A 15,907-nucleotide genomic window follows, 5' to 3' on the forward strand; every position below is an offset into this window, starting at 1 on the left:
TCTCTGTGCAGATGGTGCTGTCCTCCAGGAGATCCATCTTTGGTTTTTGGAATAGAGTCTTTCAGCTGATCCCTCGTTGGCCTATGTCGTCATCTTGGTTAATCTTTGTAGGTTCTGCTTTAATATCTATGTGCAAAGTGTTCAAGTTGTGGACACTAAGGGAACTCAAACTTTAATGTCTTGCTTTTTGTACCCCTAAAATCCCTGCTGTATTGGGTGTCATGGTTCAGGGGAACTAGAATTGAGCCAGGCCACCCTGGTTGTCACCTCCCTTGGGTGGAGACAAGCATCTCATTCCCTTCTGCTCAGGGTATTTCCAGGTTGCACAATTCCCTGATTATATTGTGAATTCACCAGCAAAGTCACACTGCCTAAGCAGACCTGCTTTGCCTTCCCCCTCAGATGATGGACAGTGCAAATGCCCCATTTCTAAGTTATCACACAGCAAAGCCTATTTATTCTTATGCTATAAGCATTGCAGAGAAAACATTAAAATAATAAAAGAACCTACCTGCATGTTAATAAGCTTACCAGAGATTCTCCCTCTGCCCCCCGCCCCCTTGTCCCCAACCTGGACTCTGGCAGGTAAGTACTTCAACCCATGCTGCTCCTCCCCCCGCCCTCCCCAGGGTCTCCGGCGTCAAGGAATTGGTCCTACTTTCAGCAGAGGGTTGGACTAGATGACCTCCTGAGGTCCCTTCCAACTCTGATATTCTAAGATTCTGTGATAACAGCCTCAGCTCAGAACTGGCATACGGCATGAAAAGTTTATTCCCTGCTTTATACAGGTCAGGAATTTCCAGGAGCAGGTAGTCAGTAGACAATGGGTCTCTCCCCAAGGCATAGCTTAAAAAAGCCTCCCAAGTGCCTCCTATGAAACCCACTTGACATGTATTGTATTGTCCCAAAAAGTTCTTTGACTCACCTATTTACATTAGTCACATCCTTAGAAAAGTTACATACAACCCTGTAAGAATACACAAACAACTGCACTTTATTACAAAGGACCCTGAAGCTATTAAAACTAATTAGATACGGTTTATTCAGGATTTTGCAGGAAATTGCCATCTGTCACAACGGGACCTTGCAGCAACAGGATCTTTTTCCTTTTCCTTTTCCATTTTAAAAAAAGACAAGTCAGTTAAATAGAAGGGAAAATCCCAGCAAATTAAAAAGACAATAGTTGTCAGTATATGATTTACCTTTAACACAGTCTTAAGACAGGTTGGGAACAATCAGAAACCAAGAGTTGAAAGCTGCAGTGCAGCAGCCCTGGAAGGAATGGATGGACAGAGTGCTGAAAACAGGTTACAATTTAAAAAAAAAAAACTTCTGTGTCAACTGAAAAGGCCATATTCCATTTTATAAGCAGACTCACTTCCATTCACTTCAGTAGACATGTGCCATGGCTGAATCTAGCCCTGTATTTTCAAGTCTTCTTGCTAGCATATAAAGTTAGGAATAGCTAGACCAGATCAGACCCAAGGTCCATCTAGGCCAGTATCTTCTCTCTGACTGTGGCCAGCACCAGATACTATTTAGGAAGATGTAAGAAGCGATGTAATGGACAATTATGGAATATCTTACCTATAAATTACTTCTGTCAGTTAGGGGCTGGTCCTAAAGCTCAAATGTTTCTGTCCCTCAAACATTTTTTAATCTATGCAAATGGCTATTCTATGTAATTCAGTTTGTAATCCTGCAAAATTCTTGTCCTCAACAATATCTTGTTGCAGTGAGTTCCATAAGCTAGTTGGTGTGTAATAAAGTATGTGAGATTTACCTTTCCTCTTCTCTTTTCTTTTCTTCTATATTGGTTCTTACATCATGCTCATCACCATAGTATCTGACTAAGGGGGATATGACTGAGGTCTATAAATCATGACTGGTGTGGAAAAAGTCAATAAGGAAGTGTTCTTTCCTTTCCTTTCTCATGACACAAAATCTAGGGGTCACCAAAAGAAATTAATTGGGCAGCAGGTTTCAAACAAAAGAGAAGGAAGTATTTTTTCACACAACACACAGTCAGTCTGGAACTCTCTGCCAGAGGATGTTGTAAAGGCAAAGACTATATCAGGGTTCAAAAAAGAACTAGATACGTTTATGGAGGATAGGTCTGTCAATGGCTAATAGTTAGGATAGGAAGGGATGGTGTCCTTAGCCTCTGTTTGCCAGAAGCTGGGAATGGATCACTTGATTACCTGTTCTGTTCATTCCCTCTGGGGCACCTGGCATTGGCCACTGTCAGAAGACAGGATACTGGGCTAGATGGACCTTTGGTCTGACCCAGGATGGCTGTTCTTATGTTCTTATGACCTGGGTTTGAGACCTTGTGTGTCATGTGGAAAGGTGTGATATATGCACCAGATAATCCAGCCTGGCCCACAGCCCAGCACAGATACATGCTTAGAGCTCTTAATCTGTGCACTGAGATATGTAACTGAGGGAGCCACACATCCTAACAGGAGGAACCAATCTGTGCATGTGCAGACTAAGGGCAGTGCAATGAGACTGACAGGACCAAAGGCTTCCTGGATGGAATCCTACTGACTTCAATGGAGGAACAGCAGTGGCCCGTTGTGTTTGAATTACGGGAGTGTAACTAAAAGAAGGTAAGGAAAGTAAGCCTATGAAACCAGATAGGATGACTTCTAATTATCCTCTCTGAGTCAAGTGAGTGGTGAAGGTCGTGAACTGCAGTGAGAGCAAGAGTTCAGCACTGCACATGGCTTATAACTGCTAAACTGATAGTTTATATCTGCCCTTCATGAGAGCACTAGGAACCATAACGTATACGCAAAGGAAAATGTATTTGGTCACATTATTTGTCAACTAGACACAGTGTGCCAGTCCCCAAAATGTGGCACCTGTCATTGTCAGGTGTGTTTGTTTCCTCAGCAGCCTTTAGACACCGCACAAATGTACCTTGTGTACAGAGCCCTTTTTTAGATGATAAGCTAATATTTACCAGCAAGAGAGAGCCCTAGCTGGAACTCAGCTATGCGGATAACATTCGCTCCAAGCACAGCCCTAGTTTGATATCCGATCCCTAATGTCTTCTGCAAGCAGACTGTGGTCCATCCTACACGCTAGTATAGCATGTGTTTCCCCCTCATTCCCCTGTGTCAGCAACCTGCATCGCAGGCAGTAGAGCATGGAAGCAGTGTCTGCAAGGCCATTTCTCCCACTACCATACTAGGGGGTGACAAGTGTCTTGGCTTTTCTTCCCAGTGCACCAGCCAGCACAGCAAGGACAGTCCACCAGGGGGATATATGGTGCTTGTGTATACAGTTTCCACAGGGCAGCTCTCCGTGGAGCAAGGGGAAAATGAGAGGCAGACTCTGATTCAAAAGCTGCTTCCCAGTTAGTTGCAATGCCCCATATATCAGGCTTATGGCAGAGCTGCACTTGGGTCCTCAACAATTAGCTCACATCCATTAATGTCCTCTGCATGGAATACAATCTTGTCATTTGAAAACTTATTCAAAGAGCGTGTTCCACAAAATACAAGCAAATGTACTGCTTAGCTAGAGTGGACACAATTTCCTCTGATACTTGCTAGACTTCCCACTGTTAAATTCCCTTATTTTGCAAAGCCAATCGTCAAGTCTACTCGAAAGGTTCAGAATGATACCAAGGCTACAATCTACCATTTTTACACACTTGGTACATTTCCAAAGCAAGGTTTTCAGTAGTAAAACATCCAGTGTAAGATGTTTAGAACATATCAAGACAGGAATTGCATCCAGTTATTTTGTGGTGGGACAGGATTTAGCCAAAAATCTTTTGCTATGTGCATCTTCTAATTAATGTTCTAACATACTCCTGCACCCTTGTGCGCTGATCCAAATGCCATTGAAAAGCCCTAATTGATTTTGGTGGGCTTTGGATCAGGCCATGGTATATAACATAGAGGTGTGATCTGTACACTTAAAAGCTCAAGGAGTCTTTTTTGTGCCTGGTGTTCAGGCTTGTACTCCTCATGTGGAAGGTATATATTAGCGTAGGAAAGGCATATATGTATATTTTTGAATTAGATTGAAGTCTAGGAGCTGCTTGCTTGACGCAAGTTATGTGGAAACGTACACTGTAGAGCAAGAGAAGATGGCTGGGAGGTTCTGAAAGCTCTGTGTATATTAAGGTCTCACCTGTTCGGTGAGGAGATGAAAGCTGTTTGCAGGGAAAGGCAGGTGGCAAGCGTCATTTTGTTAGTTTCCTGCCTCCAGCTGTCTGAATTATTAACACTTTCCTTTCTAGCCAATCCCTTCTCTCACACACACATATACTTCTACAGGTCTCTGACTACACCAGCATTCAATACTTCCACCATCCACCTCTGTTTTCCGTCAGCTCTCGCTGCTGGATGAAAGACACCTGACAGAGGCACAGCAGTCAGGGTATCAGGCAACGAGAAAGGTAAGGACTCTGAATTTCTAGCATGCACCAATGTGGGGTAAAATGCATTGCATATCTGTGAAGGATGTGGCTGATAAGGCAAAGATTTCAGATCCGGAGGATGAAATTAAATAATTCTGATTATTATCTCTAATGGGAGGTTATATTATTGTACCCAGCAGGAGCTAATTAGTTAATTGCTGTTACCAGGTGCCATAATCCTCAGAAGGCATTGGAAAGGCATAACGAGTGTGTTTGTGTTTTTATTTAAGACAAAGTTATTGGTAATGTCTAGTCATGAATGTTGGCTGGGAAAAAACAAGTGTACCAACACATTTATTTAGTATTCATATACGTGTGAATTATTTTCTGTGAGGCATGGGGGTCCTTTGTCTTCATGAGAAAATAGGTTGCTTTCCTATAAACATTATCCTCTGATTCAATGAGGGTGGCATCAAGACTCCAGCATTTTCAGAACATTTATTATGGTGATGCTCATTTGCATTACAGAATACCTAGAGATGCTGACTTTCTTGGGAGCCCCATTGTGCTAGATGCTGAATGGACCAGAGTTAGAGACTGTCCCTTGCAGTGTAAATATACCCACAGCACGCATCATTCTTTCTGCTTCTATTTGCAAAACATGTTGGCAATCCAGAGCCAAGAAAATAATTGTGCTTTTTATTTTAAGACAGCTCAAGCTGAAGAGGTGTTTAACAAGCATTGCAGTTTCAACTGCTCAAAATGGGGGCATTCCAGATTTTAGTAGCTTTGGGCTGATCAGACTTTTCTTGTGGAAGAGAATGAAGATTGCAGAAGATCTACTTTAAAGCTGGGGAGAGAACAATTGAAACTGATTCTAAGATTTAAAAAACAAAGTGTGCAAGTCAGTGGAAATCATATTTCTTTTATGGAGTTGGTAACATCATTTGATTATGAGGAACAGAGCCTGCTTGCATTTCTCTTCTTTTTAGCCTTGTTGTTATGGAAATAGAAGAGCAGTATCCTTACCCCTTCTGCTTTCCAAATGGGATGTTTCCTTTTCTAATTTCTCTAATTCCCATGTTCCTGGGCCTTGTATCCTCCAGTACATTTTTAGTGCCTTGTCCAGTGAAGTCTTAAATAGCTTAACTAATGAGGTTTCTGCTATTTCATTTGGGGAGCTATTCCACAATGTAATAACTCCCAGATTGGGAGCTCTTCTGCGCAGTGACTGTCTTGTTTTGAATGCCTGTCTGGAAAGGACTTGTCACATTGTGGGCACTACCGTAAACAAATCGCAAACATCAACAAAAGCTGTCAGGAAGGTACAGAGATAGTGGAGCTGTTATTGAAAACAATACATCTCCACAACTAGGAAGAAAAACTTCTCAAATCCTTCCTCTGAACCCCATCCACTACAAAAATTGTTAGCTACATTTAATCCTGCTGAAGACAGCTGGCTGAGACGTAGAAGATAACAGAATAACAGTGTTGCGTCCCGTCTGCTAGCAGTGCCAAACACGAAAGACACCTCTCTGTGTGAAATGTTGATTCAGCAGCAGTGGGAATGAAAATAACTTAATTGTGCTAATCCTTTATTAACATCTGTCTCTTTCTTTCCAAATATACCTTCTCTGCTATTCAGTTTGAAAATTCTAGCAGGTGAATCAATGCTCTTCATCAGATTGTTAGCGTGTCTGGAAATGTTGTGAATTCACTGTAGCTTTTGTCAAGTTCTGAGGCCTGGACTCTAGAGGGCACATTCTCATTTGCACTAAGGCCCCTTTACACCATGCTGGCAGTGTAAAGGGCCCTTTAATGGGGTACGTGTGAGGGCTGAAGCATCCACAGGAAAACCCATCAGTTGGGGATAATCTTCCATGGACTATTGTGTTTTTTAATGGGCTGTCACCTTGAACGATTCATCCACAATGTGCTGGCTAGACTGGATGTAAACTACCTTGTGGGTGTTACCCAGGAGCAAACACATTTGAAATATAGGTACATAATCAATATTCATAATTTCAGATACAAAAATGATACATGCATACAAATAGGGTAATCATATTCAGCAAACCATAACTTTTCCATTGACACCCTTCATTCTGTAGACACTCTACACAACATATTTTGTACAAGATTTGTTGCAATTATATAACACTAGTAAATATGGGGGTGCCAGGGTATTGCTTTGGAGTACAGAGTTGGCACAGTGTGCAATAAAGATTACATTTACACCTCCAATAAAACCCCTTTCAGACCCTGAGAACAAAGCTCAGGACCTGGTAGGTAGTCAGAAGGCAGGAATGGAGAAGACGGAGAGAAAATATTCGTACTGAGCATCCCTAAAGAGTTTGCAAAAGATCTGCTTAATTAGATGAAACTCCAAACAGCTCTGGGTTCTCCCACCCCTAACAAAACTAGGGGAGAGGAGGAAAAATAAAAACTGGGTTCCTGAGGTACAGAGATTTTGCAGGTTTAACTGCAGGTGGAAAGGTGGTGGTCAGATATTTTTTCATTTAATATTTAAATGTAACCGTTTATGTCTTTGCTAAGTGCTGAGTAACCTATTTCCTCTTCAAGTAGATAAAGCTGTAGCTCAGCTGATAAGCTCCGTTGATGTTAGCAAGCAGAAGACCACAATGTATGTTCTTTCCAGTAAGTAGGTAAGAGACCTCCAGTAATTGTTTAGGTGGTGATGGTTCCTGCTTAGAGATCTCAACATGAGTTACTTAGAAAGCTCTGTTTCTGACCCTGGACACTCCAATGACTCCAGACCTCAAAACTTGTGGATCCGAAGACAGTAAATGCAGCATGGTAGAAGGAGAGGTGACTGTTGGAGCTTGTCTGTGCTGCTCCCCAATTAGTTCAAGGGGTCATGGTTGAGTGACATAAGGTATTCCTTGCCTGGGGTTAAACACTGCCACAGCAGCGTTCCCAGACCCTTGTAGCCAGATGGGTGAGAAGCCATGATATTGAAAGTCACAGTTCCTTAAGTCAGCACTGACCCTCAGGTCTGCTGTGCTGAGTACCAGCTATGATCTGCAGGTTTGAGCTCTGACTGTCAAGCTACTGACCCTAGCTTGGAGCTCTTTCAAAGACCTAATACATGATTGTCTAAGACATTTTTTCTCAAACTAGAAGCCAGCTGTTTACAGGGTGCTGGCTTCTCTCGTTTCCAGCTGGTGAACTGCATTAGTTAAGACATACCTACAAATATGATATATAAAATGAAATGTTTTCCTGATGTTGTTTTCCATGTCAATAGTTGCTGCAGTTTCCAGATAAATGTTATGTAAGGAAAGGCATTCAGTGTGATGGTGACTGGGAAATGTTGTAATGAAGTTTTGAAAATTCCTGGTCTACCACACTTGCCTTGTGTGTTACAGTGCAGCTAACCCCATGGGCCTGCTGATTCTTACACCAATGTTGTTCTTATGGTTGCCAAGCATCCAGTTTTCGACTAGAACGCCCAGTTGAAAAGGGACCCTGGCGGTTCCAGTCAGCACCACTGATCAGTGGGGCTAAGGCAGGCTCCCTGCCTGTTCTGGCTATGCCTGACTCCTGGAAGTGGTCAACATGTCCCTGTGGCTCCTAGGTGCAGGGACAATCTGGGAAACTCCACGCACTGCTCCCCCGCCCCAAGTGCCAGCTGCACAGCAACTGTTGGCTGAGAATCATGGCTAATGGGCTCTTTGGGAGCAGTGCCTGCGAGTGCAGGCAGCACACACCATGCAGAGCCACCTGGCCACCTCTGCACCTGGGAGCTAGACATGCTGGCCACCTCTGGGAGCCGCGCAGAGCCTGGGCAGGCAGGGAGCCTACCTTAGTCCTGCTGTCTCACAACCGGGAGCCACCCAAGGTAAGCGCTGCCTGGCTGGAGTCTGCACCTCAAACCCCCTCCTGCACCCAACTCCCTGCCCCAGGTCAGAACCCGCTCCTGGATCCTGCACCCCCTCCCATGCCCCAGCCCTGAACCAGGTCCTGCACCCAAACTCCCTCCTGGAGCCTGCACCCCCTCCTGCACCTCAAGCCTCTGCCCCAGCCCTGAGCCCCCTCCTGCACCCTGAACCCCTTATTTCTGGCCCCACTCCAGAGCCCACACTGCAAGCTGGAGCCCTCACCCCCTCTGGGACCCCAACCTCTCGTCCCAGCCCAGTGAAAATGAGTGAGGGTGGGGGAGACCAAGCAATAGAGGGAGTGGGGATGGAGTGCATGGGGGCAGGGCTTTGGATAAGGGGTCAGGCAAGAGTGTTCAGTTTTATGTGATTAGAAAGTTGGCAACCCTAATTATTGTTGTAACTATTACAAATATCTATGCAGGAAAAATCCTAGGCAGAAATGAATTGTCATGCACCAAAAAGTATAGCATAAGACAGAAATAACTGAAAATCACCATAAGTACAATCCAAAATGAACACTATCTCTCTCCCCCTACCTTCTTTTTCATTAAGTATAAATGCTTAAATGGAATCCTTTGAAAGACCACTGTGGGTTGTCCATCTTGAGAAATATCTGATGTAGCCATTAGCATCTGCTCTTTTCACCTAGCTGTCAAAGATGTTGTCCAGGGGTGCCTTTGCCAGCCAGCGCCATCTCCTGGCTGTGGGAAATGTCAGTGACTTTGCCTCAGTTTTCCCCCACCCCATGCCAACAGCTATTTGGCACTGTGCCGGGTAGCTTCCTTTTCTGATTCCAGCTCTCTGGCCAAGTCATGTACAGTCTCTCCCCTTGTGGGACAATAAAGAGTCTGATAGACCAGGAGCCCAAAGACCCTAGCAAAGAGTGGATAATTCTAGGGCCCTGCAGAGTCCTGACCCCTTTGCTTCAAGGCATTTTACTATTACCTTTGTGGGAGATGGTAGTGGAACCCAGACTCTTCCACACCTTTGGGTTCTAGCCCAGGGACCCTGCATTTCTCAGCTGGGACCAGCTCCTCACCACTGCTTGCTTTTTTCCTGGGCTGCTTCCTACCTCACCTCTCCTGGAGGCCTTTTCTAGACTCTCTCATTCTCTGATTCTCCCTCACTAGAAGTCCAACATGCTGGACAGCTTCCTGTCAGTCTGCTGCTGAAGGAGTTTTCTCTCCTAGTCCCTCAGTCTGTCTGGTAATTGTTCCCCCCTCCCCCCCACCCCTCTAATCTGCAGCTTTCTTTTCCCCCATCTGTTGCTGGTCCAGAAATTAACTGCAGATGAGGAGCTAGTCAGCCAATCTGATAACCCCTGCATGGGCCATGGTAGAACAGGGTCTATACACTCCTGACGGAGGTGTAATATTTTTATCCTAGTAAAAGCAATGGAAGCCATGTGGAAGCCTGTAACATTGAAATATGTGCTTTCCTTCCTATATTATGCCCAGTTTGTTACATATAGTTGTAACATTTGCTTACATCTTTTATTCTTCTTGTACAGATACACTAGAGTACATGCAAGGAGGCAGAAGATGCGTGTCCACTACTTAATCTGGATTTGTATTCACTTCTCCTTTGGTGAGTCTGAATTTCATTACCCATGTCAGGAAATCTGCCTTTGCAAAGAAGGGGCCAAGTTTGTGAACTGCTCTGGAGTCAATGTAACTGACAATCTCATCTTCCCACCTGAGACTGAGCACTTAGATTTGTCCATTAGTAACCTGTATTCTGTTCCAAGCAAAGTTCTGAGATCCCTGTGGAAGTTACAAGTTCTACTTCTGAGTGGGAACTACATCACCAAAGTTGGACAGAGAGCATTTAGCTCTCTAGAGAGACTCCAGAAGCTTGATATCCATAGAAATGAGATTACAGTGCTTGGAAGCAGTTTTTCCACAGGGCTCAGTTCTCTCAGAGACCTGAATTTGTCCTATAATAGGCTCCAGGAACTATATTACAGGAACTTCCAGCATTTTGAGAACCTTCAGAAGCTCAACTTCCAAAATAACAACATCTCCTACATAGAAATGGGAGCCTTCCGGAGTCTGACCCGCTTGAGGCAGCTTCATCTTCAAAATAATCACCTCTTGAACCTCCACAATGGGGTCTTCTCCATGCTGCAGCATTTAGAGGTTCTGAACTTGGAGGGCAACAGGATAAAGATGATTGCTCCTGGGGTCTTTACCTCCTTGAACCACCTCACGGTACTTAACTTAGTGCACAATGAAATTGAACATATCCGATTCAAAACCTTCCTAACAATCCAGACCCCTGGGACACACATCTTGCTCTCCTACAACCCGTGGTTCTGCGACTGTGACCTTCAGAGAGTCTTTGCAAAGCTGCACAGTGTCAAGCTGCTGATCTTGGATGACTACGACAACATGACATGCATGGAGCCCCAAGTCCTGAGAAACCTGTCCCTGTTATCAGTGGACACCCAGCTGTGCATTGCAGAGACTGTGACTGTTCTCGTCATTGCTTTCACAGTGTTCATTACTGTGGTGGCAGCTATTGTGATGGCTGAGAGGAACAGGAAGAAAAGGACAGGCAAGCACTGGAGTGAAGACAGTGACATCTCTTATGAATCACAAGACTGAGCTTGCTATCAGGGCCTTTCTCCAAAGCTTTTATTACTTGGACATGTAATAAGCAATCTAGGCCAGACCGTGCGTGTGTGAGTCTATTGGAGGATGGTTATGAGAAAATATTGGTGGCTGTAGCCTGAGCTCTGTCCTGTCAGATGGTGAAGAACCTCACCTGAAAGGAAGGCAAAAGTTTGAAACAACTTCCTTAGAAGGGACTTGTTGGACAGGTTGTTTCTGCCTCTGGAGACATACGCCTGCTACTTGTTCCTTGTGATTTTAGCACAAACTCCATGACACCACAGTGTTTGTACTGAACCATTCCACCACAGTGAAAAGAACAAAACTTAACAGTCAATTATAGGGATAATCTCAAAGTTGAAAATCACATCTGATAGTTAGAGAAAGAAGCTCTTGCCTTGCTACTGAGTCATGTCACTGCAGATTATTAAAATAGAGTATCCTCTCCAGAGCCTTCTATATCTTATTACCTCTCATCTTCCCTGCCTCACTCTACACCCACAGTGCTCAAGAAGACTATGCCCTATGTGATTGTGATTTGCATCAAACTACTGCAGGTGATTGCAACTGACCTCCCACAATTCTCTTGCAACTCCCCTATCCCCTGGAGGTCTGGCAAGAGGTGAGCATTTGGCAAAGTATCCAAAACCGAAACTCCAAAACCAAATGGAACCAGCGTCTGAATCATTCCACCCAGAGAGACTCTGTCCCTCATGGGATTCTGTGTGGCAAGTAGCCTGAGGCTATCAAGCAGATGACACAACATTCATTATCCTCGTTTGTAAGACCACTTGTGACAACAGTAATTCTTAGAGGGACGAGGTGGGGAAAGGAATATCTTTTATTGGACCAACTTGTGTTGGTGAAGGAGACAAGCTTTCAAGCTATACAGAGCTCTTCTTCGGGTCTTTGACTCTCTCTAATATCCTGGGACTGACACAGCTGCAGCAACACTGGGGGAAAAAAATTCTTATCACAACCAAATGGACCTGAATCTCACTTTTTTTTATTTCTTGGACTGTAAAGGGTTCCTGTTTCTAGATACATTTGCATAAAAAACATTGAGATATTTCAAAGAATGCCAGACTTCCATTTCACCTTGCCCCCCCCCCATTCCCCTCCTTCCCTCCTCTGCCTATTCCTGTATGTCTTCCCCTATTTTGTGACTGGTACCACCACCCTAGTAGGCTATGCCTATGTAAGATTGTCTGATTTTGTATTGTCTGGTCTTGCAACTTCAATGAGTTGTAAAATTGCATAGATGTGCAATTCTCTTGGCGGTCCTGTGAAGCATGCAGTATTTGGGAAGTTACACAAGCTGTAAATTGTATAAATTTGTACTTTTCATTGTCTGTTTCTCTAAGAAAATTCATCATAAAAAAATCCTACCAGGGTGAATTTGAAAATCTTGTTGATTGTTTTCACCAGTTCTGCTGTTTCCCTGTTGCATTTGACTCAGCCTCGAGAGTGAAAGTGGACTGATGTGCTTCGGTTTTCATTTTCTGGTCCAGGTTCTTATCTGGGGCTAAGAACTAGGCGCAGATTTGTGGGAGGACACACAGGCCACCTTGGAACCTCCCAATCTTGGAATCACTCTGCAGCCGTGCATATTAGAGCAGTCTTCAGGCAGCTCTGTTGTTCACTGGCTACGCACAGCCTCCAGGCCTTGTTCTGGTAGCACAGGGTCACCAGCATACAAAGACACCCCAATTATAACCCCTTTCCTCCAGCCATGCCCTTACCCTATCTGTAGTGAGGGGATGGTGTCAAAGCCACTACACAAGCTCTCTGCAGTGGAGACCCTCTGTCTAGGCACCACGTATGCAAACTTTGGGGCAGCTTTAGGCCGCAAGAGCATTGCAAACTTGCCTTAAAACAAGACAGGATTTGGCAACTTTCTTCAGTTAGTCTCACTTTCTAGTGACCATATACCAGCCCAATGCTGCTCTGTTGGCAATTTCCACCATCCAGAGGAAACCTGCCGGGCCCCTGCAGCCTGCGCGTAACACACTTCCTGAGCTGTATATTGAGGAGGAGGGGTTTTAGCTTCTGTATCTTGAACCAAGAGAAGCCATGCGACCCCTTCTTGTGCGGCCTCCTTCGCGGCCTGATCAGCCAATTGATTATATTTACGCTGTTCGGTCTCAGGGGCCCTTCCATGGGCACGCACATGTATCACGGCGACCCGGAGAGGAAGCATCAGGGCCTCAAGAAGTGTTTTAATGAGGCTCCCATGGGCAATCCTTTGGCCCGAAGATGAGATGAATCCTCTCTCTCTCTCTCTTTTCACAGGGTCCCGTGAGCATGTACCACCATGTAAGCATAACAACTGTCAGTATATAGGTTAATAGTTTTCCCGGTCCCCAAGCGGAGGGCCTCAATAAGAGCCACTAGCTCCGCCGCTTGGGCGGATAAATTGGGGCTGAGTTTAAACTTGTGTACCTCTTTGTTTTTAACTACCACTGCCACCCCTGTAAACCGCTTGCCATCCACCACATAACTAGACCCGTCAACATATCCTTCAATATCAGGGTTGGGCCAGGGCAAGTCTGAAAGGTCAGGGCGGGGTTTAGTTTCCTGCTGCAAGACCTCAATACAGTCATGAGTGGGTCTGGCTTCATGGGAAACCTGGGGATCAGGCAGTAGGGTAGCTGGGGTAAGGGAACTAACTGTCCTAAAGGTTAAATTGGGAGCCAGCAAGAGTCCCACCTCGTATCTGGTATGTCGACTGGGATTTAGATGCTTTTCCCCAGCGCCTGTTCCCAGTATCTGAGGCACCCCGTCGGGGACCACAACCTCAGTGTTCCCTCCCAGGGTCAATTTTTCAGCCTCCTGGACAAGAAGGGCGGTTGCTGCAACGGCCCGTAAACAAGCAGGCCACCCTTTGGCGACAGGGTCCAACACCTTTGAGTAATATCCAATGGGTTGCCAGGTTGGTCCTGACCTCTGGCATTGGACTCCAGCTGCCACCCCTCCTCTCTCATGAACATATAAGGTGAATGGTTTCCGGGGATCTGGTAGGGCTAGAGCGGGAGGCTGAACCAAGTCTTCTTTAAGCTCTTGAAATGCTTTTTCCATTTCCCTGTTCCATGTCCAGTGGAGCAGACCTTCCTTAGTTAGGGATTCATATAATGGTTTAGCCTTCCCCCCGTAGTCAGGGATCCAGAGCCGACAAAAGCCAGTGAGTCCCAGGAAGGCCCTTAACTCTCGGGGGTTCCAGGATTGAGGGCTATCAAGTATAACCTGGATTCTTTCTTTGCCTAAACTACGACTTCCTTGACAAAGATGATATCCAAGAAAAGTAACCTGTTGTTTAACCAATTGAGCTTTTTCCTTTGAAACTTTATACCCCTGTGCCCCAAGGTAATTAAGGAGTTCTATAGTCTGCTCTTTACAGGCTGCCTCTGTTTCAGTACTTAAGAGCAGATCATCGCAATACTGGACTCCTTGCATGAAAGGTGCCTAGCCAGGAAAGGGATGGGGCAAGATCTCTTTTTAGCTGGCTGCCAAAAATCTCGGGTGCACAGGTAAGTCCCTGTGGACAACAGTCCAAGAGATACTGAGCCTTGTAGTGGGTATCTGGATCTCCCATTCAAAGGCAAACAGCCTTTGAGATTCCTGATCAAGGGGTATGGAAAAGAAGGCATCTTTTAAATCTATCACAGAGAACCAGCTGTGTTTTTGGGAACCTGACCCAAGATAGTATGAGGATTGGGACAACTGGGTAAGGGGCTTCTATTAACTTGTTTAATTTTGTCTCAGGTCCTGGACCAATCGATACTGGTCCATTAGGCTTAGGCACCCATTATCGGAGTATTGTATGGGGACGTGCCTTCCCTGAGCCACCCATACTGCAGAAACTTTTTTGAATGAGAGGTTTTAACCCAATCCGAGTGGTCAGCTTAAGGGGGTATTGTCGAATCCGGACCGGACTGCTCCCTTCCCTAAGAGAAATATGTACTGGTGAAGCATTCCTGGCTCGAGCTACGCCTCCCTCCTCTGTCCATACTTCTGAGTGAATCCCCGGCAGCTGGTCCTTGTCACTCCCCCGGCACTCCGGGGAGAGATTTCTAGCACTTACAAGGGCCATCTGGTAATTAGAGGCTTGTTGCTTAGGAAGCCTGACCTCCATAGTTCCATTGTCAAACGAGATTTCTGCCTGCAATTTAGTAAGCATGTCCCGTCCAAGAAGTGCTATGGGACAGGAGGGTCTGCAAACAAACTGGTGGGAAATCTGATGGTCCCCTATTTTTACGAGAAGAGGCAGAGTTTTTTCCAAAGCTGTAGTTTGTCCCTCAATCCCCTGGACTATGGCGCATCCCTGAGCTCTACCTCGGGGAGCCTTATTAAGGGGGAGCAGACTAAGGGTGGCCCCAGTATCAATAAGGGCTTCAATTGGGCGGCTCTCCACTTTAATTTTTACTGTGGGATCCAGGCTGGCGGCTTGTGCCGCCAGGAGGGGCCGCTGGGTCCCCCGGCCCCCCTATGGGGAAGATCCCTCCCCCGAAGGTCCTGTACTGTTGTAGAGGATGGGACGGGGCGGGGTTCTATCTTTATGCGCCTTTCCCATGGCCTGTCACCAGGGGCATTCATTTTTCCAGTGTCCCTCCTCCCTACAAATAGCACACTGCTTCCGACCTAGGCGAGGGCCCCGTCCCTTCTCTGGTGGCCCTGGCCGTCCCTTAACTTTGCCCCCCCTTTCTTCATATCCTTCCATTAGGGCCATGGCTAAAACGTGGGCCCCTTTCTTCCTCTCCTCATCATCCCTTCGATCATAAACCTTCATGGCAATTTCTAAAAGCTCCTCTATATTTTTGCCCGATGCCCCCTCCAGCTTCTGCAGCTTTTTCCTAATGTCCTCATAGGACTGTCCAATAAAAAGGGGAATTAATGCCCATTTCCCATTGGTGTCCTCAGGATTGAGGTCTGTATATCTTTTACAAGTGTTACAAAGCCGCTCGTAAAAAGCAGCTGGGTTTTCATTCTTTTCCTGTCTTATATTATATAGCTTGGCC

At 45.5% G+C, this 15,907-nt stretch overlaps 1 protein-coding gene across 1 annotated transcript; it reads left to right on the forward strand.

The window, feature by feature from the left end:
- Window positions 1–9,796: 9,796 nt before the first annotated feature.
- LOC116819475 (uncharacterized) lies at window positions 9,797–11,844 on the forward strand. Its single transcript, XM_032771231.2, has one exon. The coding sequence runs from the start codon at window positions 9,822–9,824 to the stop codon at window positions 10,884–10,886; it is 1,065 nt and encodes a 354-aa protein (XP_032627122.2). The 5' UTR covers window positions 9,797–9,821; the 3' UTR covers window positions 10,887–11,844.
- Window positions 11,845–15,907: the final 4,063 nt, after the last annotated feature.

Source organism: Chelonoidis abingdonii, chromosome 10 (assembly GCF_003597395.2).
Source record: "Chelonoidis abingdonii isolate Lonesome George chromosome 10, CheloAbing_2.0, whole genome shotgun sequence".
NCBI classification, from domain to species: domain Eukaryota; kingdom Metazoa; phylum Chordata; order Testudines; family Testudinidae; genus Chelonoidis; species Chelonoidis abingdonii.